Genomic DNA, 26226 nt, shown 5'->3' with positions numbered 1-26226 from the left:
CATGTCACATTCACTTGAATGGGTCCGCGCCGCGATTCAGGTGCCCATGCATTGCGGTACGGGTGTGAATATACCCGAATAAATGTGAGCTTTTTCAAAAAATTCCATGTTGTGTTTTGCTGGTCACATGACACGGCGTCCACATCCTATAGGACGGTGAATATCGGGTAGTGTGTGAGGAACTCTGCAAGCATTATAGTTTTTTCTTGTACTGCTTCTATTCGATGCATTCTTCTCTAGTCACATCCAAACCTGCATTTCCGAAATCTGCTGATGTCCAGTTATCAGAAAACATTGAAATGTGGGAGGTGAGAAATTACCAAGGGCAATCAGCAGAGGTCTAGATGCAGCTTTAGCTGTGAACGGAGCATAAAACAGAAGGCTAATACAAGATAAGCAAAGTCACTGGAGATGATAAATACCTTAGAACGGTATCATGTGGATTCCAGGTAACGAGTTCCCCTCCTTGTGTGCACTATAGTAAGGTCAACAGCGGAGCGCGCTCTGGTTCACATGTGTAGAACTGGTTGCACTGGTTCCTGCTGGGCGCAGACTGTATTGCAAAGGAACCAGAAGAAGTGACTGCGGCTCCAGCGACAGGCAGGTATATGGGGGGCTCTGTTGTGTATTGGGGGCTCAGAGATTAAGGGTCATAACCTCCAAAGTGTCCGCTATATATGTAATTTACAGGAAGCTACACCTCTAAGCATACAAGAATGCTGGGACTTGTAGTGCAGGTTCAATAGAATTGCAGGTATAATCACAGAAGGACATGGAGGGTCACATAATGTACACCCTGTAATATCAGAAGTGGGGGCTCCGGTCTCAGAATGAACGTCTGGGACTTGTAGTTCTACAGCAACTAAAGGGATCTGTGGACTGAGGACAGTAATTCTAGATTTCTATGGGGAACAGATATTCACTTTACTCTTCTCCTCGGGGCAGATCTTCACGTGTCCTGTCATGTCTGTCAGTAATGTGTCCCTGGAAGAGACGGTCTGCTGGGCTGCTGTATCTAAGCTCATCGTGTGTGATGGGCTGCTGGGCAGCTGTATCTAAGCTTATCATGTGTGACGTCTGCTGGGCAGCTGTATCTAAGCTCATCATGTGTGATGGTCCGCTGAGCAGCTGTATCTAAGCTCATCATGTGTGATGGTCCATTGAGAAGCTGTATCTAAGCTCATCATGTGTGATGGTCCATTGAGAAGCTGTATCTAAGCTCATCATGTGTGATTGTCTGCTGAGCAGCTGTATCTAAGCTCATGTGTGATGGTCTTCTGAGAAGCTGTATCTAAGCTCATCATGTGTGATGTAGTCTGCTATGCGGCTGTATCTAATCCTATCATATTTGTTGTGTCTTCTGAGTTGTGTATCTAATCCTCACATGTAATACTGTCTGCTGAGCTGCTGTATCTAAGATTATGATGTTATATTAATTACAATCTGCTAAACTGCTGTATCTAATACTATCCTGAGTGATACTGTCTGCTGAGCTGTGTATCTAATCCTATCCTGTGTGATACTGCCTGCTGAGCTGTGTATCTAATCCTTTCCTGTGTGATACGGCCTGCTAAGCTGTGTATCTAATCCTTTCCTGTGTGATACGGCCTGCTAAGCTGTGTATCTAATCCTCTCCTGTGTGATACTGCCTGCTGAGCTGTGTATCTAATCCTATCCTGTGTGATACTGCCTGCTGAGCTGTGTATCTAATCCTACAGTGTGTGATACTGTCTGCTGAGCTGTGTATCTAATCCTATCCTGTGTGATACTGTCTGCTGAGCTGTGTATCTAATCCTATCCTGTGTGATACTGTCTGCTGAGCTGTGTATCTAATCCTATCCTGTGTGATACAGTCTGCCGAGCTGTGTATCTAATCCTATCCTGTGTGATACTGTCTGGTGAGCTATGTATCTGATCCTATCCTGTGTGATACTGTCTGCTGAGCTGATGTATCTAATCCTGTCCTGTGTGATACTGCCTGCTGAGCCGTGTATCTAATCCTATCCTGTGTGATAGTGTCTGCTGAGCTGTGTATCTAATCCTATCCTGTGTGATACTGTCTGCTGAGCTGCTGTATCTAATCCTATCCTGTGTGATACTGCCTGCTAAGCTGTGTATCTAATCCTATCCTGTGTGATACTGTCTGCTGAGCCGTGTATCTAATCCTATCCTGTGTGATACTGTCTGCTGAGCTGTGTATCTAATCCTGTCCTGTGTGATACTGTCTGCTGAGCTGTGTATCTAATCCTGTCCTGTGTGATACTGTCTGCTGAGCTGTGTATCTAATCCTATCCTGTGTGATACTGTCTGCTGAGCTGTGTATCTAATCCCATCCTGTGATACTGCCTGCTGAGCTGTGTATCTAATCCTCTCCTGTGTGATACTGACTGCTGAGCTGTGTATCTAATCCTATCATGTGTGATACTGTCTGCTGAGCTGTGTATCTAATCCTATCCTGTGTGATACTGTCTGCTGAGCTGTGTATCTAATCCTATCCTGTGTGATACTGCCTGCTGAGCTGTGTATCTAATCCTTTCCTGTGTGATACGGCCTGCTGAGCTGTGTATCTAATCCTATCCTGTGTGATACTGCCTGCTAAGCTGTGTATCTAATCCTATCCTGCGTGATACTGTCTGCTGAACTGTGTATCTAATCCTATCCTGTGTGATACTGTCTGCTAAGCTGTGTATCTAATCCCATCCTGTGATACTGCCTGCTGAGCTGTGTATCTAATCCTATCCTGTGTGATACTGTCTGCTGAGCTGTGTATCTAATCCTATCCTGTGTGATACTGCCTGCTGAGCCGTGTATCTAATCCTATCCTGTGTGATACTGTCTGCTGAGCCATGTATCTAATCCTATCCTGTGTGATACTGTCTGCTGAGCCGTGTATCTAATCCTATCCTGTGTGATACTGTCTGCTGAGCCATGTATCTAATCCTATCCTGTGTGATACTGCCTGCTGAGCTGTGTATCTAATCCTATCCTGTGTGATACTGTCTGCTGAGCTGTGTATCTAATCCTATCCTGTGTGATACTGCCTGCTGAGCCGTGTATCTAATCCTATCCTGTGTGATACTGTCTGCTGAGCCATGTATCTAATCCTATCCTGTGTGATACTGTCTGCTGAGCTGTGTATCTAATCCTATCATGTGTGATACTGTCTGCTGAGCTGTGTATCTAATCCTCTCCTGTGTGATACTGCCTGCTGAGCTGTGTATCTAACCCTATCATGTGTGATACTGTCTGCTGAGCTGTGTATCTAATCCTATCCTGTGTGATACTGTCTGCTGAGCTGTGTATCTAATCCTACCCTGTGTGATACTGTCTGCTGAGCTGTGTATCTAATCCTATCCTGTGTGATACAGTCTGCTGAGCTGTGTATCTAATCCTATCCTGTGTGATACTGCCTGCTGAGCTGTGTATCTAATCCTATCCTGTGTGATACTGTCTGCTGAGCTGTGTATCTAATCCTATCCTGTGTGATACAGTCTGCTGAGCTGTGTATCTAATCCTATCCTGTGTGATACTGCCTGCTGAGCTGTGTATCTAATCCTATCCTGTGTGATACTGTCTGCTGAGCTGTGTATCTAATCCTATCCTGTGTGATACTGTCTGCTGAGCCGTGTATCTCAGCCTGACTTGTCTCTGGTGGGCCAGTTGCTGAGTCATCTGGAGCCGTACATCGGATCGGTTTTATAGGCAGATCTACTGACCGCGGATAATTCCGGCCCCATAAAGCGGTTAGGTCAGACCCTTTTTCCGGACGCTGCGCCGCACGCTGGGGGGGGATTGAGTTTCTTGGCGTCTCGTCGTAGACTGCCACCCTTCCCTTATAAGCAGATGCACCGCCCGGTGACACACACCTGCAGATGGCTCTTGTGTAACTTATATGGGACCCACCAAATACAGGACACAGATTATAAATGTCGCCCCCTACTGGTGACCGCAGCAGCACACCTGGTCACTGGATGTGCGATCAGCGAGGTTCAATTCACTCTACATTCGGGGGGGGGGGGGGGGGGACTTTTTTGTAATTTACTTCATTTAGGCTACATGCACACGACCGTTGTGTGTTTTGCGGTCTGAAAAACACGTATGGCGTCCGTAAGGGATCAGTAAGACACTGAAGACGATCGCTGACAGTTTTGCTAAGGAGACTTTTTAAAACAAAATGCCAGAAATTCTGATATTGCATTTAAATATCCAGCGGAAGCGATTCCCTGATGTGTAACAGCCGACAACCGCTCTCCAGTGCGTCAAACAGCGAATGGTTGTCACAGCCCCTCCCCACATACCAACACTGCAAAAAGGTTTATAAACTGAAAGAAAAGCCCCACAGACATTATGTTTGTGGGGCTTTTCTTTCAGTTTATTTAATTTTTGCAATAAATGTTAAAGGGGTCCTCTCACCCCAGCAAATCCCATTGTCATGTAGAGAAAGTTACTACAAGGCGCTTCCTAATGTATTGCGATTCTCCATGTTGCCTCCTTTGCTGGCTGGATTCCTTTATCCATCACATTATACACGGCTCGTTTCCATGGCTACGACGACCCTACAATCCATCAGCGGTGGTCTTGCTTGCACTCTATAGGAAAAAGCACTGGCCTCTCTGGTGGCCAGGACCGTGGGAACGCACACAGGCTGGTGCTTTTTCCTATAGTGTGCAAGCACGACCACCATTGATGGATTGTAGGGTGGTCGTAACCATGGAAACGAGTAGTGTATAATGAGATGGAAAAATGAATCCAGCCAGAAAAGGAGACAATATGGAGAATCACAGTACATTAGGAAGAGCCTGGTATTTACTTCATCTACATGATCAATGTCATCTGCTGAAGTGAGACAGAAGCCGCGTCATAAGTGTCAGCTCCATCACCCCATGTGATAAGTATGGTACCTACCTGAGAGCAGGACACGTCACGTCCCAGGTAATGACACAAGTGCAGGACAGACAAACCAAAGCCAAAAGTACAGGGGTGACAGACAGACAGACAGACAGAGGAGCACAGTCTGGAGCAATTTGTGTTTGTTTGCTTCACGTTGCCTTCAGCATCATTTATTGACACATAGTAACAATGTCTAGTGACAAAATAGTGACTCACAGCTCAAATGGCGGCTATATGGGCACCGCATGATGAGCCATTACCCGGCAGCAGCGCAACGCTTGTTGTTGTCCTCTCATGGGATTCCCCTTAATCCTGAAGAAGCAGCGGCCAAGGCTCCACCACCAGTGCAGGTACTTACCATGGATGGTGGCCCCTATATGACATAACGGACGATACGTGTCTAATTCCAGAAATCCTCAGACGTTAGCAAAATGTATAGTGAGGTAAGAGTTAACTCATCCACAAAGGGCAGTACTAATAATAACAAGAACTACAAACCGTAATAGAGCGTATGGAAATGAGAGCGCCCGGTAAGAAACCTCACTGGATCACAGGGCAGGATTAGTATAGTATTATAGTAGTTATATACTTCTACATAGGAAGCAGTATTATAGTAGTTATATTCTTCTACATATGAGCAGTATTATAGTAGTTATATTCTTCTACATAGGAGCAGTATTATAGTAGTTATATTCTTGTACATAGGAGCAGTATTATAGTAGTTATATTCTTGTACATAGGAGCAGTATTATAGTAGTTATATTCTTGTACATAGGAGGCAGTATTATAGTAGTTATATTCTTCTACATAGGAGCAGTATTATAGTAGTTATATTCTTGTACATAGGAGCAGTATTATAGTGGTTATATTCTTGTACATAGGAGGCCGTATTATAGTAGTTATATTCTTGTACATAGGAGCAGTATTATAGTAGTTATATACTTCTACATAGGAGGCAGTATTATAGTAGTAATTTTCTTGTACATAGGAGCAGTATTATAGTAGTTATATTCTTGTACATAGGAGCAGTATTATAGTAGTTATATTCCTGTACATAGGAGGCAGTATTATAGTAGTTATATTCCTGTACATAGGAGGCAGTATTATAGTAGTTATATACTTCTACATAGGAGGCAGTATTATAGTAGTTATATACTTCTACATAGGAGGCAGTATTATAGTAGTTATATTCTTGTACATAGGAGCAGTATTATAGTAGTTATATTCTTGTACATAGGAGCAGCATTATAGCAGTTATATTCTTGTACATAGGAGGCAGTATTATAGTAGTTATATTCCTGTACATAGGAGCAGCATTATAGTAGTTATATACTTCTACATAGGAGGCAGTATTATAATAGTTATATTATTTTACATAGGAGCAGTATTATAGTAGTTATATTCTTGTACATAGGAGGCAGTATTATAGTAGTTATATTCCTGTACATAGGAGCAGTATTATAGTAGTTATATACTTCTACATAGGAGGCAGGATTATAGTAGTTATATTCTTGCACATAGGAGGCAGTATTATTGTAGTTATATTCTTGTACATAGGAGCAGTATTATAGTAGTTATATTCCTGTGCATAAGAGGCAGTATTATTGTAGTTATATTCTTGCACATAGGAGCAGTATTATAGTAGTTATATTCTTGTACATAGGAGCAGTATTATAGTAGTTATATTCTTGCACATAGGAGGCAGTATTATAGTAGTTATATTCTTGCACATAGGAGCAGTATTATAGTAGTTATATTCTTGTACATAGGAGGCAGTATTATGGTAGTTATATTCTTGTACATAGGAGCAGTATTATAGCAGTTATATTCTTGTACATAGGAGCAGTATTATAGTAGTTATATTCTTGTACATAGGAGCAGTATTATAGTAGTTATATTCTTGTACATAGGAGGCAGTATTATAGTAGTTATATTCTTGTACATAGGAGCAGTATTATAGTAGTTATATACTTCTACATAGGAGGCAGTATTATAGTAGTTATATTCTTGTACATAGGAGCAGTATTATAGTAGTTATATTCCTGTGCATAGGAGGCAGTATTATTGTAGTTATATTCTTGCACATAGGAGCAGTATTATAATAGTCGTGTAATCGATGGTACATAAAATAGAAGATATGTTCTTTATGAGGATAGGAGGAACTATTTTAAAAAGTATCCTTCAAGCTGTATCTATTATAGAGTTCACTCTTCACCACTATTTGGAAAGCTTGTAGGTTCCAGTGACGTTCCTAGTTACAGGATCCGCTCTTTGGTGATGTTACTTGATCTTCTTCTACAAGTTTATTTTCTCCTGAAGTGGACAGGACACAAGATCTGAAGATATTAATTAAAGACCACTGCTGGCCAAGAATAAAAGCAGATTCATACTGAACCTTCCAGCTGTGATGTTTTACACACCCAGCGTGATCGGTGTATGGGGTACCAGGGTCCTGTTGTGGTTTGGATGAAACTCAGCAGATTTCTGCATTGTTATTTTCCCTCTTGGTGGAGAACATACGATCAGTCACCTCAGAGGCTGCTCGCTGGAATCATAAATTTACATCTCACAAAGACCAAAGTACAGGCGGGTTATTCATTAACCTCTCCTGCTGTTATATTGTGACTTCTTATAAACAGAGTTACACTGAACCTTTTATCTTAATATGGTAAATTGTACCAAATGCAATAACATTCACTTGAGCCAAGTCTGGTTGGAAGCACTGAGGTCATGTAGAAGTTTGTGGAGGTTCTCTCTGATCCTTGCCTCGTTTGATGCCATAGGTATAATAATTTATGATTTTATTACAAGACCCGGAGGCTCATATTGCTATTCTCCTTCTTTACTCTGACCAATAGCAGCAAAGAACAAATAAAAATATTGACACATGTCATCAGCCCCTCCCCATAGTCTCTCTATAACAGGCCACACCGCCTGCAAATCCTCCTCTTTCTTTGCTGCTGACCGCAGAGATAAGTATTCAAATTTTTATTGCTCTGTCTTTTTGCACATATTAGATATCTTTGTGTAGATATACAGACGTGGACAAAATTGTTGGTACCCTTTGGTCAATGAAAGAAAAAGTCACAATGGTCACAGAAATAACTTTAATCTGACAAAAGTAATAATAAATTAAAATTCTATAAATGTTAACCAATGAAAGTCAGACATTGTTTTTCAACCATGCTTCAACAGAATTATGTAAAAAAATAAACTCATGAAACAGGCATGGACAAAAATGATGGTACCCCTAGAAAACACAGAACATAATGTGACCAAAGGGACATGTTAATTCAAGGTGTGTCCACTAATTAGCATCACAGGTGTCTACAACCTTGTAATCAGCCATTGGGCCTATATATATGGCTCCAGGTAATCACTGTGTTGTTTGGTGATATGGTGTGTACCACACTCGACATGGACCAGAGGAAGCAAAGGAAAGAGCTGTCTCAAGAGATCAGAAAGAAAATTATAGACAAGCATGTTAAAGGTAAAGGCTATAAGACCATCTCCAAGCAACTAGATGTTCCTGTGAGTACAGTTGCACATATTATTCATAAGTTTAAGATCCATGGGACTGTAGCCAACCTCCCTGGACGTGGCCGCAGGAGGAAAATTGATGACAAATCTAAGAGACGGATAATCCGAATGGTAACAAAAGAGCCTAGAAAGACTTCTAAAGAGATTCAAGGTGAACTTCATGCTCAAGGAACATCAGTGTCAGATCGCACCATCCGTCGTTGTTTGAGCCAAAGTGGACTACATGGGAGACGACCAAGGAGGACACCATTGTTGAAAACGAATCATAAAAAAGCAAGACTGGAATATGCCAAACTACATGTTGACAAGCCACAAAGCTTCTGGGAGAATGTCCTGTGGACAGATGAGACAAAAATCGAAGTTTTTGCCAAGGCACATCAGCTGTATGTTCACAGACGAAAAAATGAAGCATATCAAGAAAAGAACACTGTCCCTACTGTGAAACATGGAGGAGGCTCTGTTATGTTCTGGGGCTGCTTTGCTGCGTCTGGCACAGGGTGTCTTGAATCTGTGCAGGGTACAATGAAATCTCAAGACTATCAAGGAATTCTAGAGAGAAATGTACTAGCCAGTGTCAGAAAGCTTGGTCTCAGTCGCAGGTCATGGGTCTTGCAACAGGACAATGACCCAAAACACACCGCTAAAAACACCCAAGAATGGCTAAGAGGAAAAAATTGGACTATTCTAAAGTGGCCTTCTATGAGCCCTGACCTCAATCCTATTGAGCATCTTTGGAAGGAGCTGAAACATGCAGTCTGGAAAAGGCACCCTTCAAACCGGACACAACTGGAGCAGTTTGCTCATGAGGAGTGGGCCAAAATACCTGCTGAGAGGTGCAGATGTCTCATTGACAGTTACAGGAAGCGTTTGATTGCAGTGATTGCCTCAAAAGGTTGCGCAACAAAATATTAAGTTAGGGGTACCATCATTTTTGTCCATGCCTGTTTCATGAGTTTATTTTTTTACATAATTCTGTTGAAGCATGGTTGAAAAACAATGTCTGACTTTCATTGGTTAACATTTATAGAATTTTAATTTATTATTACTTTTGTCAGATTAAAGTTATTTCTGTGACCATTGTGACTTTTTCTTTCATTGACCAAAGGGTACCAACAATTTTGTCCACGTCTGTATATTGTTTTCTTTGTTCATCTTTGGTTTTTATCTGCTCCCCCCCTCCCCTCCTTGGGGGGGCTCTTGATTTATATATATATTTTGTGTCACCCCGTTTTGGGGAAGGTTTTTGCTCTCCCTCGTCTGTGGGGGTCATTGGGGGGTTAATTCGGCGCTTCCCCTCTTTTGCCTGTGGGACGTTTCTGTCCCCTGCTGCGCCTGTGCCTCTGTGAGGTTTTTCTCTTCCCTCCCCCCTTCTTTTCCGGCGCCTCGTTCCCGCGCTACTCACCTCGGAGCGGCTTGCTTCCGCTTCCTCTCATTCTTGCAGGAGCGCTCGAGATCTCGCGAGATCTCGGGCGCTTCCGGCTTCCGCAGTGTGACTTGTGCAGATCGGAGCTCCGGCAGCCTCGGTCTGTCTCTGGTGCTTTTTTCTTTACAGGTTCTCAGCGTTTTTTCCTCCTACTGGCCTGGGGCAAATCCCCTCACCAGTACACTAGCCCCAGCATAGTTGTGCAGGATTTGATCTTATATCAGTCGCAGTTTATAGGATTATATATATATAGTCTGAAATTAAACATGCCTAACACTGCACATAGTGGCCAGGGCCCTGCAGAGGAGGCTGTTCCTCTAGTTGAATTAACCCCTTCGGGGAAGGATGGTCATGCTCTGACCCCTTGTGATGGAGTTTTTGATTTGCAGGCGTCACTGTCTAGCGCCATTGCTGCTGCCATGGGATCTATGACTTCGGTCATTTCCCAATCGATTGCCCAGGCCCTTACTGCCCATCCCGCTACCTCCCAAACCCCGCAGCCCGTCATGGTGTCCTCACCCACCGGGCCAGGGCCATCTGCCTCCAGAAAACGAAATAACGGTGATGATGTTTCCACCAATGTTGGCGCGCTTGGTCCGCGCAAGAGAGCCCGTACGCGTCGGGCAGAACGCACGCGCAACTGGAAAAGTGCTAGAGCACTGCAGGAAATGGATACCGATTCTGAGATCGGATCTGAGGAGGAGGCTTTAGATGACGCCTTTGAGGAGGCAGAGGAGGACCCATCAGGGGTCATGGAAGATAACCCCTTACCAGGGTGTAGCTCCATGGTTTCGGCAGCAGGTGTGTCCTTGACAGACCCATCAGGGGAACCGCTCTTTGACCCGGATTCCCTACACCACCCTCGGTCTGCGGAGTGGTTGCCGTTGGAGCACGTCTCCAAATATTTGGAGGCCCGCGTGCGTTGCCCCCTCTTCAAAGAGGCGCGCAACAAGCTTAGGGCAGAATGCCCCAGACCCATAATCCCGAACAGGGTTTGCGAGACTCCAGTGGTAGACCCCAAAATGACCCAATTCCTCGCCAAATCTGGGTGGAATCCGAGAAAGGGTCTGGAGTCAGCCCTGCGTGCGTGTCAGGACAAGCTCCTGGACATATTTGGCCCACTGGCAAAGATTTTCGACTTGGCCGAGGTTGCCAAGGTCGAGGGTAAGCTGGTAGACCCTCTAGAGCTGCGCGAGTGGGTGCAGCGCGCGATTTGCGTAGCAGGAAACGTTAACACGTCCCTGGCTATTGAACGGCGCAAGGCCATACTTTTCAAGGTTGAGCCTAAACTCTCCAACTTGGCGCTTACCGAAGCCGGTAAGGAGGCTCAGGGCCTGCTGTTTGGCGAGTCCTTTATTAAAGACTTAGGACGGTTCGTCGGTGCGTTTACAGCACTCGATAAGGCCCAAAGTTCTATGAAGCGGGTGTTTCACGGTAGGGTCTCTACCAGGGCCGGCAGTTTCAGGGGCCGTCTGTCCGGCCGTGCCCATTTTCAGTCCCGTGCTACGGGCAGAGGCTCCTTCTCCCAGAGACCTGCGTTCCAGGAGCAGAGGCGAGAGTCATCATCCTTTTTCCCTTCCCGGGGAGGATCCTGGAGGCCTAGAGGATACAGAGGAAACCCTGGTTCCAGACGACCTTACGGTAAGACCGATGCCTCATTTCAATTCTTTGACTGTTTGTGTAGGGGGCAGACTCCGGCTCTTTTCTCGAGCTTGGTCGCGCATCACCTCGGACCAATGGATTCTCTCCACGGTCAGGGGTTTCCGCATAGAGCTGACATCTTCTCATCTGTCCATTCCGCCTCCACACCCGGCAGTGCTGTCGGTAGAGAGCCGCATACTTGTGGACTCAGAGCTATCAGATCTCTTCCGCAAAGGGGCCATAGAGCCGGCTCCGGCATCCGCTGGCGCGGTTATCAGCAACATTTTCTTGGTGGCGAAAAAAGGGGGCCAGTTACGGCCCGTCATCAATTTACGCGCTCTCAACGCGTTCGTCAGGTACCGCCATTTCAAGATGGAGGGCATCCATCTCCTTCGGGACCTACTTCAAGTGGGCGATTGGATGGTCAAGTTGGACCTGAAGGACGCTTATCTTACCGTCCCTGTCGAGGACGCGTCCAGGGACCTTCTATGTTTCCTTTGGAAGGACAGGGTTTGGCGATTTACGTGCCTCCCTTTCGGCCTTTCTTCAGCTCCGTGGTGCTTCACCAAGCTGATGCGCCCTGCTATGGCCTGGCTGCGCAGTCGGGGAGTTCGCCTCATCGTCTATCTGGACGACATCCTGATCATGGCACAGGATCATGCGGTGTTGCTGACTCATCTTCGCTGGACTATGGATCTCCTGTTGGAGCTGGGTTTCCTTCTCAATCAGGAGAAGTCCTGTCTCATCCCGGCTCGCGAGATGGAGTTCCTGGGGTTTCTGGTGGATTCCACGGCGGGGACTCTCAGCCTACCACCGTCCAAGGTTCGGTCCATTCGGAAGGAATTGTGCAGAGCCAAGTCGTCCTCCCAGATCCCGTTGCGTCAACTGGCCAGGATCATAGGGCTTCTAGCGTCATCTATCCAGGCGGTCTTCCCAGCCCCACTACATTACCGGGCCCTCCAGCGTCTGAAGATTTTCCACCTCCGGAAAGGAGCTTCCTATGCGGATTGGATTTCCCTGGACGAGGAAACCAAGCAGGAGTTGTCCTGGTGGATCCACAATTTACAAGCTTGGAACGGCAAAGCCATTTTCGGTCATTGTCCGGACTTCGTGGTGGATTCGGATGCCAGCCTGTCGGGCTGGGGAGCTCACTGCGAGGGGATCTCGACCGGAGGCGGCTGGTCAGCGGACGAAGCGGGATTCCATATCAATGCGCTGGAACTGTTGGCAGGTTCGTTCGCAATCAGGAGTTTCACGAGAGACACGGCCAAGGCCTGCATTCAACTTCGCATGGACAACGTGTCGGCAGTGCGTTACATCAATGGCATGGGCGGTACACGTTCCACCATCCTATCTCGGTTGGCGAAGGATTTCTGGGACTACTGTCTGGACAAGGAGTTGATTGTCTTGGCGGAATATCTTCCGGGCGTCCAGAACATTCGGGCAGATTGGAGTTCTCGATATCTCTCCGACTCCAGCGATTGGCAGTTAGATCCAGCGGTGTTCCGGTCCTTAACGCCTTTTTGGGGGCATTGCTGTATCGACCTGTTTGCCTCCCGCTTGAACGCGCAGCTGCCACGTTTCTACAGTTGGCGCCCGGACCCAGAGGCCGAAGCTGTGGACGCGTTCCTACAGGATTGGTCGCGGGGTCTGCTCTACGCATTCCCCCCCTTCCAACTGATTCCCAGGACCCTGATTCAAGTGCGCCGTCATTCAGCGGATCTGGTTCTGCTGGTCCCGTTTTGGACTTCCCAGTCGTGGTTTCCTCACCTTCTGGAGATGATGATAGAGACCCCGTACCTGCTCCCGACATCTCAGACTCTCCTCCGAGGTCCGAATCACCAGCTGCATCCTCTTCTCCTGGACGGGTCTCTGCGCCTGTTGGCGTGTCGAATTTCAGGGGACCCTGGGAGGTCCCGGGAGTTTCGGGAACAGCTAGAGTCCTTTTGGAGAACGCCTGGGCCCCAGGGACCAGAAGATCTTACAGATCTGCCTGGGGATCTTGGGATCGCTGGTGCGTGGCTAGGAACTTGGATCCCGTTTCGGCACCTGTGACGGAGATCTTGCACTTCCTGTCTTCTCTTTTCGACCAGGGCAAGGCCTATCGCACGATCAGCCTTTTCAGGTCGGCCATTTCTGCGTCCCACCAGGGGTTTGATGGTACTCCTGCGGGGCAACATCCTTTGGTATGCCGTCTATTGCGCGGCTCTCGGATGTCCCGGCCTCCTAGACCCAGATTTTCGGCTACTTGGGACGTGTCTTGTGTCCTTTCCTTTCTATCTTCTTGGCCTCAGAATTCAGACCTGTCCTTAAGGCAACTGTCGGCGAAGCTCGTCACTCTTTTCTGTCTAATTTCCTGCAAGCGGGTGTCCGACGTCCGGGCTTTGGATTATGATGCCCGCTCGTATACTCCGGAGGGGGTCTCCTTTGACATCTCTAGGAGGACCAAGTCTCACATACGCTCAGTCGCTTATCCGGCTTTCCCGGCCTCACCTTCTCTCTGTCCGGTGGAATGTCTCAAGGAGTATGAAGCTCGCACTTCCCTTCATCGTTCACGAGAGTTTCCTCATCTTTTCCTCTCTACCATTCGTCCTTTTGCCCCGGTGACCACTCCCACGCTGGCTAGGTGGATGAAGTGGGTCATGGAATTGGCGGGCGTGGACACCTCCATTTTTTCGGCACATTCCGCTAGGGGGGCATCCGCTACCTCTTTGGCGGTGTCTGGCGCCAGGTTGGAGGACATTTTGAAATTGGCAGACTGGTCCAGAGTGTCCACATTCAGAGAATTTTACTTCCGTCCAGGTCCTCACGTTTTCTCGTCAATCATTGAAAATTTGTCTTAACTTTGAACTCGCAATATGAGCCTCCGGGTCTTGTAATAAAATCAGATGATTTTCCTATTTCATGACGTAAAGTCATGATTTTATTAAAGACACGGAGGCGAGTATTGCCCACCCTACATTTCCCTCCCTATGTGAGTTTCATATTGGAATGATTTTGATTGTATGTCATTTGCATATTGATATAACTCTGAGTTTTTTCCTGAGTAGGTTTGTCGCAACCATTTGTTTGTGCTTACCGTGCACCAATTTGCTTCTATCATGGTTCTGTTTTCGCCTTTTTTCAGGTTGAGATCGGTCAGTTCCGTGATGTCCTTTGTTCTACGTCCTGGTTCGGAGGGTCGGCAGTTCGGTTCCAGCCGGTCATGTGACGTGGACTGCTTCAGGAGGTTCTTCAAGGTTGTTCCTGGTGTTCCTGTTCGCTTCCGGATGGAGGGCGCTTTTGTTCCCAGGCTGTTCCGGTTCCTGGTTGGCGGTTCGGTTGGACTGTTCGGTTTTACAAAGAAAGAGGAGGATTTGCAGGCGGTGTGGCCTGTTATAGAGAGACTATGGGGAGGGGCTGATGACATGTGTCAATATTTTTATTTGTTCTTTGCTGCTATTGGTCAGAGTAAAGAAGGAGAATAGCAATACTCGCCTCCGTGTCTTTAATAAAATCATGACTTTACGTCATGAAATAGGAAAATCATCTGATTATTGTCACATTTTTACATCTATGGCTACCTGATGGAGGGCGTCAAAAGAAACCTGATACTACAGACTTTCCACATGGTACCCGGTGAGAGAGGTTGGTATGTCGATAATAATCACATAAAGTGGGAACCAGAGATTACACATTTGACTGTAAAACCAAAGAGAACTAATGGTTGCCAACATCAGAGGAGGCTGTGATGAGAGGACACAATGGAAAAGAGAATCCTAAGACGAGACAATGGATCTAGAGATGATTCAACATCTAGTAACAGTCTAGAAATGGTGGTTAGATCGAGGATGGACTAACAGATATATGCAATTTTGAGTGTGGTGGAACATACATGGAGTATGGAAGAATAGAACCAAAATTTAAGTCCATATAACAGTAAGAATGGGTTAAGGGGAGATGTAATGACCAAGACTCCAAATCTATGATGAAAACAGACGGGAAGACAATATATTGTCTGGAAAGACAAAGCCCAATACATCTAGGCTGGACGATGGTTTAGAAGTTAATATGAGAAATGAAGACAGGCGAAAACACAATTTCACAAATGGGATAGAATAAGACACAAGGTCCAGAAGGAAAGAGACAACTGCAGACTTTAAAAGACGGGAATCATAACATTTAATGTCAAACACATAGATTCAAGGACTAAAGGTCTTCAAAGATGATGAAGGAAATTGACATAAGATCTAGAAATGAGAATGATGAACTATGTTTCAAAAGGTTTATAAGTAAGACAAAAGGACATAAAAATTATGGGATTCTGGAAGACTAGTGTCAACAAGATGGAAGGAGATGACCACAGAAATCCTGTCACTGAGAAGTCCGGCCATTGTGGAGATACATTGTCCATACAGAGATGGATGTGACTTTGTAACTGGTGTAGAAGTGTGTAATGGCCACCGATCTCTCCTAACATTAGGGTCCAGGTGAGTCTTGTTTAACATCGAGTTTTAATGATACAACTTCTTGTTTGAAGAAGATCCAATGTGTTATTCCCTTTCTTTTGGGCAAATGCTGTTCTTATGGATTTGGGTGGGGACGATTGTTTTTCGTCTTTTGCAAGAAAATATGAGAGAGGATGTGATCATCCAAACATGTGACTTACACTCAATTATTACATGGTGTTACCACCTCTGTATAGAGTCGACCTCACCCATAGAGCTAAGAACCCTGAGAATGTCCCATAAACCCTTCCCTTTACCCTACATGAGACCTTTTTTTTATAGAATTCACTCCCGGCCAAGATCTTCACTTTGAACTTGATCCAAGTTTACATCAGTCCCTCCCATACCTCTGTTCCATATACAACCGAACCTTTGTGTTGAATGATATAATGGCTTTCATAGTGTGTGCAGACAGGATCTGAAGGCTGGTAGGTAAGAACCATGTCAAAAATAAACATGTTGACTCAAAAAAAAAAATAGTTCCTTTATTGCCATGATGGTCATCATTAGGGCTTTGCATTGGAGCTCCAGACTCAAGACCACCACCTGACATGTACTCATGAGAATATATAATGGTGACTGACTATTCTGTGTTGTAGGATCTTCTAAGACAAGAGGAAATCAACACCAATAGGCGATCGCAAATGATCAACTGTGTTGAAGATGGAAGCCAACTTGAAATGTTCTTGAGAATTTAAGGGGGTTTCCTGGCTTAGAAAACACATATCCTAACATTAAAGGGATTGTTCACCTTTCTGCATGTTTTCTACAGACCCCACATCATAGCCAGAGCATAATTACCTGATCCCCGCCACAGGTCTATGGCTCCATCGCTGCCCTGCAGGTCCACCAGGTCACATGACTGCTGCAGCCAATGACTGGCCACAGCGGTGACATGTCATTCATGCGGTACTTTACTGGGTCACGTCACTTGGAGACCCAGAACCTGTAGCTTGAACCCAGGGGCCGGAATCAGGTAAGTATGATTACCACTGCGGATCTGGCAATGCTGAAGGGTCTGTAGAAAACATGCAGAAAGGTGAGCAACCCTTTTAATGGGTTGGTTCTCCCCAGTCAGGATCCTCATCTATTAGCCACCCTTGAGGACCCTGTTAATGGAAGCGGTGTAATTCCTTATATCACCTGTGGTGGCAGTGCAGGAAATGTCAACACTTGTCAGATAATCCCGTAGATCACTGATGATTGCCGGGGGTCTGAGCAGTGGGCCGATCTATGGTCAGCCATCAAGAGGAATTATCCAAAACATTTTTAAGGTCTCAAACACAAATGGCCTTCATAGGTCCTTACAGGTAAAAGTAATAAGAGTTGATTGATCTCCATCGAAGAAAGATTTGGAATGGTTATGCAATGGTTAGCTCAGATACTAGGGATCCAAGTCCATAACCGCGATGGAGGACTGATGCACGGGGTAGCCACACTGCCATCCTATTGGTTGGGTTTGATATGTTCAGTGACATCACTGCACACCCTTGATGACATCACTAGTTTGAGATGACCAGGGCAGCCTTAGTCCATCCCTCTCCTGGTCGCAGGTTGATGTGGCCATCAGAAGCCACTAAATGTAGCTTTTTTTAATCACAATTTTTTTAATGTAAAATCTGCTAAAGTTTTTGAACTTGAAGGAAAATGAAAAAAGGAGGCCAGAGCCAATAACGAATGACCATATTTATTCTTGTTTACAGATTGTACGCCATCACATTTCTCCGTATGTCCCACACATACACGACATTAGACGGAAACAAGATTATTAAAAAAATATTCACTCCATTTTGTAAATTATGTAGCAAGAACCTGCCCCAAAAAGGAGACGATTGGGAAAAAATCCATTTGAGAGGTGTCTGAAATAGAAGAGAAGACAAAGATAGGCATGGAGCAAGGGTGCGAGACGGGGGAGGGGTGGGGTTATTCGACATGCAGATTATGGAGACCGCTCAGAGCTGGAAAATCAACGTGCATCCTACATAGCAGTGGACAGAGATGGCCTTAGTGGTCCTAACCAGGGTGGACATATCATATATCCATGTGCACAGGGGGCACCTTATTTCATCAAATGTATTCAAAGTCATGTGATGATTAACTCTTCATAGGGGTCAAGATCCCCTCACATGCCTTTCAGGTTGCCTGTGGATGTTCTTAGCTGGAGTTTATTCAGTGGGCAGTGAGCTCCCCCTAGTGGCAGCTGCAGGTGGCTCTAGAATTGCCTGATGCTACGGAACGTAACATAATTGTAACCAGGGAGGAGATGTGATACATTGATGCAGGTTACATTGTGTTGTAACCAGTTCCATCATCGTCTCACTGACCCAATTTATTGAACCTATTGTTATCTTCCTATTTCTTTCCTAGAGGCAAACATATTTCCATCTGTGTCAGTCTAGAATTCAGTTCCAAGATCTGCCCCCTTGAGAAAGGTGAAAAACCAGGCACAACCATGGGAGGATTTTAGTATCCCCTGGGTTATTTACTAGAAATGGCAAAAAGTTTACTGTCTATATAACTGAGAAGCAAACGTACATCATTGATACATGCCGATGTGTAAGACTGACCCCATCATTTAGATAATCTGTTTGTCTGCCATTGTCCTATGATATGATTCAGTGAGCTCCCCCTAGTGGTGGCTGAAGGCACACAGAAATGTAACTTTATGGCTTTGATAATAGAAGCAGGGGGTCTGGAGATCATTACCCCATAAAGATCTAGTATGAAATTATTCATCATAAAATTTTGAACCTAAAATTTGGGGCATTAAACTTCAATTCATATGAACTGAACCATAAATCTGGCAACTATTCTGGCATCTAATCCGGTTCTGTTAATGACCCCTTTACCCTTACCCACATACAGACGTGGACAAAATTGTTGGTACCCTTTGGTCAATGAAAGAAAAAGTCACAATGGTCACAGAAATAACTTTAATCTGACAAAAGTAATAATAAATTAAAATTCTATAAATGTTAACCAATGAAAGTCAGACATTGTTTTTCAACCATGCTTCAACAGAATTATGTAAAAAAATAAACTCATGAAACAGGCATGGACAAAAATGATGGTACCCCTAGAAAACACAGAACATAATGTGACCAAAGGGACATGTTAATTCAAGGTGTGTCCACTAATTAGCATCACAGGTGTCTACAACCTTGTAATCAGCCATTGGGCCTATATATATGGCTCCAGGTAATCACTGTGTTGTTTGGTGATATGGTGTGTACCACACTCGACATGGACCAGAGGAAGCAAAGGAAAGAGCTGTCTCAAGAGATCAGAAAGAAAATTATAGACAAGCATGTTAAAGGTAAAGGCTATAAGACCATCTCCAAGCAACTAGATGTTCCTGTGAGTACAGTTGCACATATTATTCATAAGTTTAAGATCCATGGGACTGTAGCCAACCTCCCTGGACGTGGCCGCAGGAGGAAAATTGATGACAAATCTAAGAGACGGATAATCCGAATGGTAACAAAAGAGCCTAGAAAGACTTCTAAAGAGATTCAAGGTGAACTTCATGCTCAAGGAACATCAGTGTCAGATCGCACCATCCGTCGTTGTTTGAGCCAAAGTGGACTACATGGGAGACGACCAAGGAGGACACCATTGTTGAAAACGAATCATAAAAAAGCAAGACTGGAATATGCCAAACTACATGTTGACAAGCCACAAAGCTTCTGGGAGAATGTCCTGTGGACAGATGAGACAAAAATCGAAGTTTTTGCCAAGGCACATCAGCTGTATGTTCACAGACGAAAAAATGAAGCATATCAAGAAAAGAACACTGTCCCTACTGTGAAACATGGAGGAGGCTCTGTTATGTTCTGGGGCTGCTTTGCTGCGTCTGGCACAGGGTGTCTTGAATCTGTGCAGGGTACAATGAAATCTCAAGACTATCAAGGAATTCTAGAGAGAAATGTACTAGCCAGTGTCAGAAAGCTTGGTCTCAGTCGCAGGTCATGGGTCTTGCAACAGGACAATGACCCAAAACACACCGCTAAAAACACCCAAGAATGGCTAAGAGGAAAAAATTGGACTATTCTAAAGTGGCCTTCTATGAGCCCTGACCTCAATCCTATTGAGCATCTTTGGAAGGAGCTGAAACATGCAGTCTGGAAAAGGCACCCTTCAAACCGGACACAACTGGAGCAGTTTGCTCATGAGGAGTGGGCCAAAATACCTGCTGAGAGGTGCAGATGTCTCATTGACAGTTACAGGAAGCGTTTGATTGCAGTGATTGCCTCAAAAGGTTGCGCAACAAAATATTAAGTTAGGGGTACCATCATTTTTGTCCATGCCTGTTTCATGAGTTTATTTTTTTACATAATTCTGTTGAAGCATGGTTGAAAAACAATGTCTGACTTTCATTGGTTAACATTTATAGAATTTTAATTTATTATTACTTTTGTCAGATTAAAGTTATTTCTGTGACCATTGTGACTTTTTCTTTCATTGACCAAAGGGTACCAACAATTTTGTCCACGTCTGTAGCTCCTATCTGCCCTAGATGGCGGGTGATGCCTTAGTTGAGAAATGTGGGACCATAATAAAGGTGTTTGGGAGTATTAATGTTATATACACACAGTCTATTGATTTCGTTGCCAGCAGCCTCAATTACAACCTTACACTAGTCGGATCCGAATAAGTACAATTGTTCTGGATAAACACTAAGGCTGGACTAAACATTTCTGATTTCAAAGGACAAAGGACAAAGGACAGTCTTAGAGGGAGAGTGCCATACGGACTGGCTCCTTTGTATGTATGTATCATAGCTGGGCACTAAGGATGCAATTATAAAACTTATAAAAAGCCCGACGGTGCCCACCATGAGCCTGGGAAATACATTTTCACATATGCCCCTCCCGTCTCAGCCACTCATCAGATCCCTGGAGGCCACCTGATTCCTTGGAATTAGTAAAATCCTTGATGGTTTGGGGTCAGGAATAATTCCACCCTTCAGTTGCTTGACTGGCACCCAAGGATGTCCCTTTAAGAGCCTAAGAATCACATGACAAGCTGCAGCAATGTTTTCTAGTGGAATAGGATATGATTGTATCAGGCAAGAAAAATAATTAATGGGAAAATGAAATCAACGTTATGCCACCACAACACCCAGCATGTCCAAAGTGGGAGTAGTAGCATCCAGCCCGTCCTGGGTCTTTAACACTTTGCTGATCTACTCCTCCAGTCTGTATATAAATACAGCTCAATCTTTGCAGTCCTGTGACTTTCTAACATACTTTGTGTTTAAAATTGGCAAAATTTTTAAACATCTCTGCTTGCTCTTAGTGAATGGAAACAATGTAGTTCACAGCTAGAGGTTGAAGACCTAATCTAATGCTTCTGAAGGTAGTACGTAACAGCCAAGACCAAACACGTATGGCGCCGTTGCTTTGTTTAGCTCAAATTTAATTCCTGACACATTGTAACAAAGTTGCCAAAAATATCATTGTGGACAATTGTGTTTGCAGTAAACACATCAGCAGCACAAAGCATTCTCCAGCCCTTGATTCCAAGCTCCTAGATGGAACCTATGCTGATACATTGTAACACACTTCAGCTACGTCATTGCCATTTATTAACAGCAAGCAGAGATCTTGATAAAATCTGCAGAACTTTTTATTGTATAGTGGTTACACTTTATTTATGGGAAACTAGAAAGTTACATTGTAGCAAAATGTTTGTAAACAAAAGCTCGCCTGCCTCTGATGATGAAGACATGGCGGCTGCAGCGCATCCTAACGTATCGCCTCACACAGCCATGTGCCCTGAGCTCTCCCGTAATTCTCAAGTTACACCCCAGAGCCCCCGTAAACCTCTGATTACGACCTGTAAGTGCTTTATGTTTCTTTTGTGAGATTTTGACACATTTTAAGCAATGTTATTAGTAGCAACAATGAGCAGGCAAGTGACTGATTACACAGCAGCGCTGCGAGGATGCAGGACGCAGCAAACACAAATTGCTCCATATCGGTTATAACACACAGCGCGGTTAGGAGGGTCAATCAGTTAATGTGAAGGAGTTTCATACAAAACAAATACAACAATTCAGGTTAATTTTTTTAAAGTATTAGTTACAAAACTTTCGAAATCGGCAAGCAGGAGAATCACCTTACAGTAGTTCAGCCAACAAGAGGGCGTAGAAGTGGAATGTGAGAATGAACTGAAGGAGCCGAGCGAAGGCAGGAAAAGAGAGAGAACAGGAGAAGTTGGAAAAACCCCTAAATATTCAGAAATCAAAAACCAGAATCCCCAAATCAAAATGCAAACAGAATTTCTAACACATTGCAACATTCTAAGCCCGTGGAGTCTCATCACTGTACTCCCTCCTCCTCTCGAAATAATCAAACCTTTGAAATGTTTGCAAATCTTACACATTTGGCAGAAACAAAAACACGTGAAATGTGGTCGCCAGATACATAGTAGGTTCAATTTTAAACATCAATGTGGAATTAAAATCTTGATCTTGTCTTATACTCCAGTCACAGCCAAAGCTGCATTCACAAACTCTGGTTTTTAGGCCTTGTCCACGCTTCCGTGTCTGTATGACATACATGGTTTGTGCATCTGTCAGCTTTTACTCTCCGTGCGTCATCCGTAATCCATGGACGTTGCACAGATGAAAATTAATTTAATTTTCTATCTGGCTTCTGTGAAAAATGGATGCACCAGGGATGCCATCCATGTTATCTCCGAGATTTTCACAGACCCATAGACATGTACAGTCTGGGGCACGGATGAAAGTTGTGAATGCATCTGTGGATTTTTTGCGGACACACGGACAAACACATTAAAAGGAATGGATTGGTATGTTGTCCGTACAAATAAAAAAAACGGACAGCATACGTCCGGGAAAAATGGAAGTGTGAACGAGCCCTTAAGGGGAGCAAAACCTTAACTCTCCAGGCCGCCCCTGCAGCTTCAGTGTCTGTATAGAACAGTAGTCTCCTACCTGTGGTTCTCCAGCTGTTGGCAAACTCTCAGCATTCTGGATCCACAGGTTGAGTATCACTATCGAGCGCGCTCTGCTATGGCGTATACCACACAGCAGTGCAAAGCAAACAACACATCACACAAAATGCAACATCATAGGATTTCAGTGTCTGATAAAACAGTATAGATTCCAAGCAGCAATACATTACTGGATGCAGCTCTGGAGGTGATTGGAGTATAATACAGTACGTAATAAAGTAAACAAGCTACAATTGACAAAGTTAGGCAGTAAAAATAGATGAAAATGTCAACTGTAAAAAGATGTTCAAAAGTAATCCTGCAATCCCAAAAAACTAAAATATCCTAGTGTGCGCCTAATCTCAAAAACGGAACCATTGGCAAGACGCAGATCTACAGCAGATCCAGATCATTCAGCTCCCAGCCCTCTGCAGCAAATAGGCCAAAATCTGCCTTAGAACCTGTTACATAGGAATTTTGGAATGTTTTTCTTTGAAATTTTTTGACTTTTTTTTTTTTTTTTTTTACAATGATTCTTAAAAAATTGTGGAAATCACATTTGGGTCCTCCTTCTATTGCCGAGAATATTAATATACAAAATGAACATTGTAGCAAATAAAAAAGATAAAAACAGAACAATTAAAAAATTAATAAAATCAAAATGTCTACAAAAATTCTACACTGTATCAAATTAGTGTGTAAAAAACTGTAAAAAAAGTGACTTTGCAGCCTCACATAGATGTGAGCGAGTACGTAATGCAGTAATCGGCGCAGCAGGTCAGTACAGAACCAGCAGAGGTGAAATGTTAAGATGTCAGCACAACAGTTTTTGGCAAATAATACATTTTTTTTTTCTTTTTCTTCCAGATTGCAAATTGTGTTCATTCTCAGGACGACACATTTTTTGTTTCAAATGAGTGTTTGTCTACGGTTTTCAAAGTAAATTGAAAATGACTACATTATGTCTTTTTATATAAATTCTTGAATTAAATATTTCTATATCATAGTTGGGTAAATTCAAAACGTTTGGATAAAACGTCTGTATTGTGAAAATCTTTTTTTGGCAGCTAACAGGTTAAAATGACAGGAGGAAAATGTAAAACCAAATGATAAAAAAAAAAAGAAATTTTAACTGCTAAACTCAGGACAGGCCATCAATGAAAATCTTGGATAACCCACTTAAAATGTACAAAAAATTTGCTCTTTTTTTTTTTTTTTAAATAACTACTTTAATCCTATGAATAACTATAAAATATTGCACAATTTTCTAGATGTCATCTATCAAATACCCACAATGCAATCTGTCTGAACCTCTTCCATTTTCCACCTCCAGCGACTTGGACAGCAGAACCATCACGGAGGTGCGAGGCACTGTGTACCTTATGCCTCAGTTGTGAAATGTTGGTAAACTGGAATTCCTCAGCCTCACTGTTGGAGGTAATGGGTCTATTTCAGGTGAATTATCAATCCCCAAGGTGGAAGATGGGAGATGAGAAATGTAGACGGAATACAAGGAAATGTTTTCTGCTGGTTCTTATAGGAACCCCCGAAATTCTGCCATATTGGCACAAAACGAGTCTAGAATTTGTAAACCTGAAATCTCGGACTTTTGAGTACAAAAAGTGCAAATCTAAAGCTTTTCCTTCAATTAGCAATTTCTGAAAACAGCATCGTGGACGTGGAACATGAATGCGACACGCCACGACACTAGCTGGGCGCAAGCGCTTCTCCTGAAAGAGACGAGAAGCCGCCCACTTCTAGTGATGTCTCGTCTAGCTGTGTTTGTGCCAAAACGTGTTGTGCGCTTGCTCGACTATGAACTGCAGGGAGGGCCCCGCTTCTTGGATCATGAGGGCCAATACCTCGTAAAGCGCATACAAGAAGGGCCCGCTCACGCTCAGCAGCTCATACAGGTAGGAATACTGTTGCTCATTGTCCCTGACATGGCGTCTGGCATCTCGCACCGCGCCACGCGTCCAGTTAGACAAGCGGCTGGGGAGGGCAAGGACGTCCCTCGTCACCGCCAGAGGCCAGCTTAGCGTTTTCCTAAATAAGGAAGTCGTGATACCTGGGGAGCTGTCCTCTGAACTGCTGCCAGCGCTACAGGGACTGTCCGTCGTGACCTCCGCAGTTATGGCTTCTTCCTTTTTCCATGTTTTATCCGGATCCTGGAAGACAGAAGCGCGGTCAATGGCGAAACGAGGCAAAGACAACCACAACAGCACGTGTCACAATTCAAGGCCTTATGTCAATAAAAACTCTCTATAAAGCTTCACATCCCATTTTCAAAACCTCTGCTTGCTGTAAGTGAATGGGAACATTCTGGTTTACATCCAGACCTCCTACTTCTCACAGGGAAGTCATGGCTACAATTGTATCGGTGAGATGAACATCCTGGACTCCAGACTGATACATTTTACCTGCGCTGATACACTGTAGCAAAGCATCAAGACAGGAGATGAGCAACTGATTAAGTTCCCATAGGATTGTATTGGCTGGATATGACTGCAGCAAACCCTCAGCTGTGTGAGCATCTCAACGGCAGAACAGAATGAATGTTTCCATTCACTGCCAGTAGGAAAAGATCATAAAAATGTCCGGTCCAGTTTATTTCATAATGATAGCAACTCTCTAATAGACTTTATTCACCATTTACAAGATTTCTGCTTGCTGTTTGTGAATGAAAACATATTGAGATATATTTAAAATCTATAAAGCTGTTGCAGACATATGACTACTCACTGCAGAGGGTTTGCTACAATTATATATATCCGGTTATAATTATATCCGGTGTGGACAGTGCTCCATGAGCTACACAGGCCGCAGGGAGGGCGGAGCTCCTGCATCCTGACCTCTAATGAACCAGAATTGTGAATGCAGCTCTGGATGTGACTGGAGGGTCACTGAAGCTCCTCAACATTATGCCAATAGAAAACCATATAAATAGCACAATAAATGCAATCGCCCAAAATAGAAGAGATCTTTGTGCTGGGATCTGGGGAGCGGATGCGGCAGTAAATGTTCGGCTGGCTGAAGCGCGGGACAAAAACAGCAACATTTGTTATGGAAAAAATACAGTCATTCACTAAAAACAGCAAAGTGTTACCAAGGCAACAGTGGCCTGTTACTATGTAACTTCTCTGTAGTTCAGTCATCATTTCCTTCTGCCATTTGTTTTCACATTCATTTATTACTTCACCCATTGTCTTATGTGTCCATTCAATACTTCATTTATTTATCCATTCTTTTCCACATTCATTCATTACCTTATTAATTTGATAATTA

The 26226-nt window shown here is 44.1% G+C and overlaps 2 protein-coding genes across 13 annotated transcripts in view; one reads left to right on the top strand and one right to left on the bottom strand.

The window, feature by feature from the left end:
• MICAL2 (microtubule associated monooxygenase, calponin and LIM domain containing 2) overlaps positions 1 to 26226 on the bottom strand; it is a 194812-nt gene that overhangs the window by 74056 nt on the left and 94530 nt on the right. For 8 of the 11 annotated variants that reach the window (XM_044269544.1, XM_044269540.1, XM_044269545.1 and 5 more), the window contains one exon: positions 25010 to 25109. In XM_044269544.1, the coding sequence (XP_044125479.1) occupies positions 25010 to 25109 (100 nt within the window). Of the gene's footprint in view, positions 1 to 17654; positions 17841 to 20480; positions 25110 to 26226 lie in introns of those variants that run through there. The other 3 variants (XM_044269550.1, XR_006386895.1, XM_044269553.1) reach the window with 3 other exon arrangements.
• LOC122920226 lies at positions 560 to 14952 on the top strand. 2 transcript variants are annotated; one of them, XR_006386896.1, is made up of 2 exons: positions 560 to 604; positions 14622 to 14952. XR_006386896.1 is itself a non-coding variant. In XM_044269554.1 (2 exons), exons 1-2 carry the CDS (start codon positions 10120 to 10122, stop codon positions 14624 to 14626), a joined length of 1380 nt encoding a protein of 459 aa, XP_044125489.1. In that variant the 5' UTR covers positions 9533 to 10119; the 3' UTR covers positions 14627 to 14952. The 2 variants fall into 2 exon arrangements, 1 of the variants encoding a protein (XP_044125489.1); XM_044269554.1 differs by lacking the exon at positions 560 to 604 and adding an exon at positions 9533 to 11494.

This window comes from Bufo gargarizans, chromosome 10 (genome assembly GCF_014858855.1).
Source record: "Bufo gargarizans isolate SCDJY-AF-19 chromosome 10, ASM1485885v1, whole genome shotgun sequence".
In the NCBI taxonomy this organism is placed as follows: domain Eukaryota; kingdom Metazoa; phylum Chordata; class Amphibia; order Anura; family Bufonidae; genus Bufo; species Bufo gargarizans.
The sequence above is the reverse complement of the archived record's forward strand: the minus strand, read 5'-3'. Positions and strand labels throughout refer to the sequence as shown.

Excerpts from the sequence above, each read along its gene's own strand:
- LOC122920226 (XM_044269554.1), top strand. The coding sequence starts at position 10,120 with ATGCCTAACACTGCACATAGTGGCCAGGGCCCTGCAGAGGAGGCTGTT.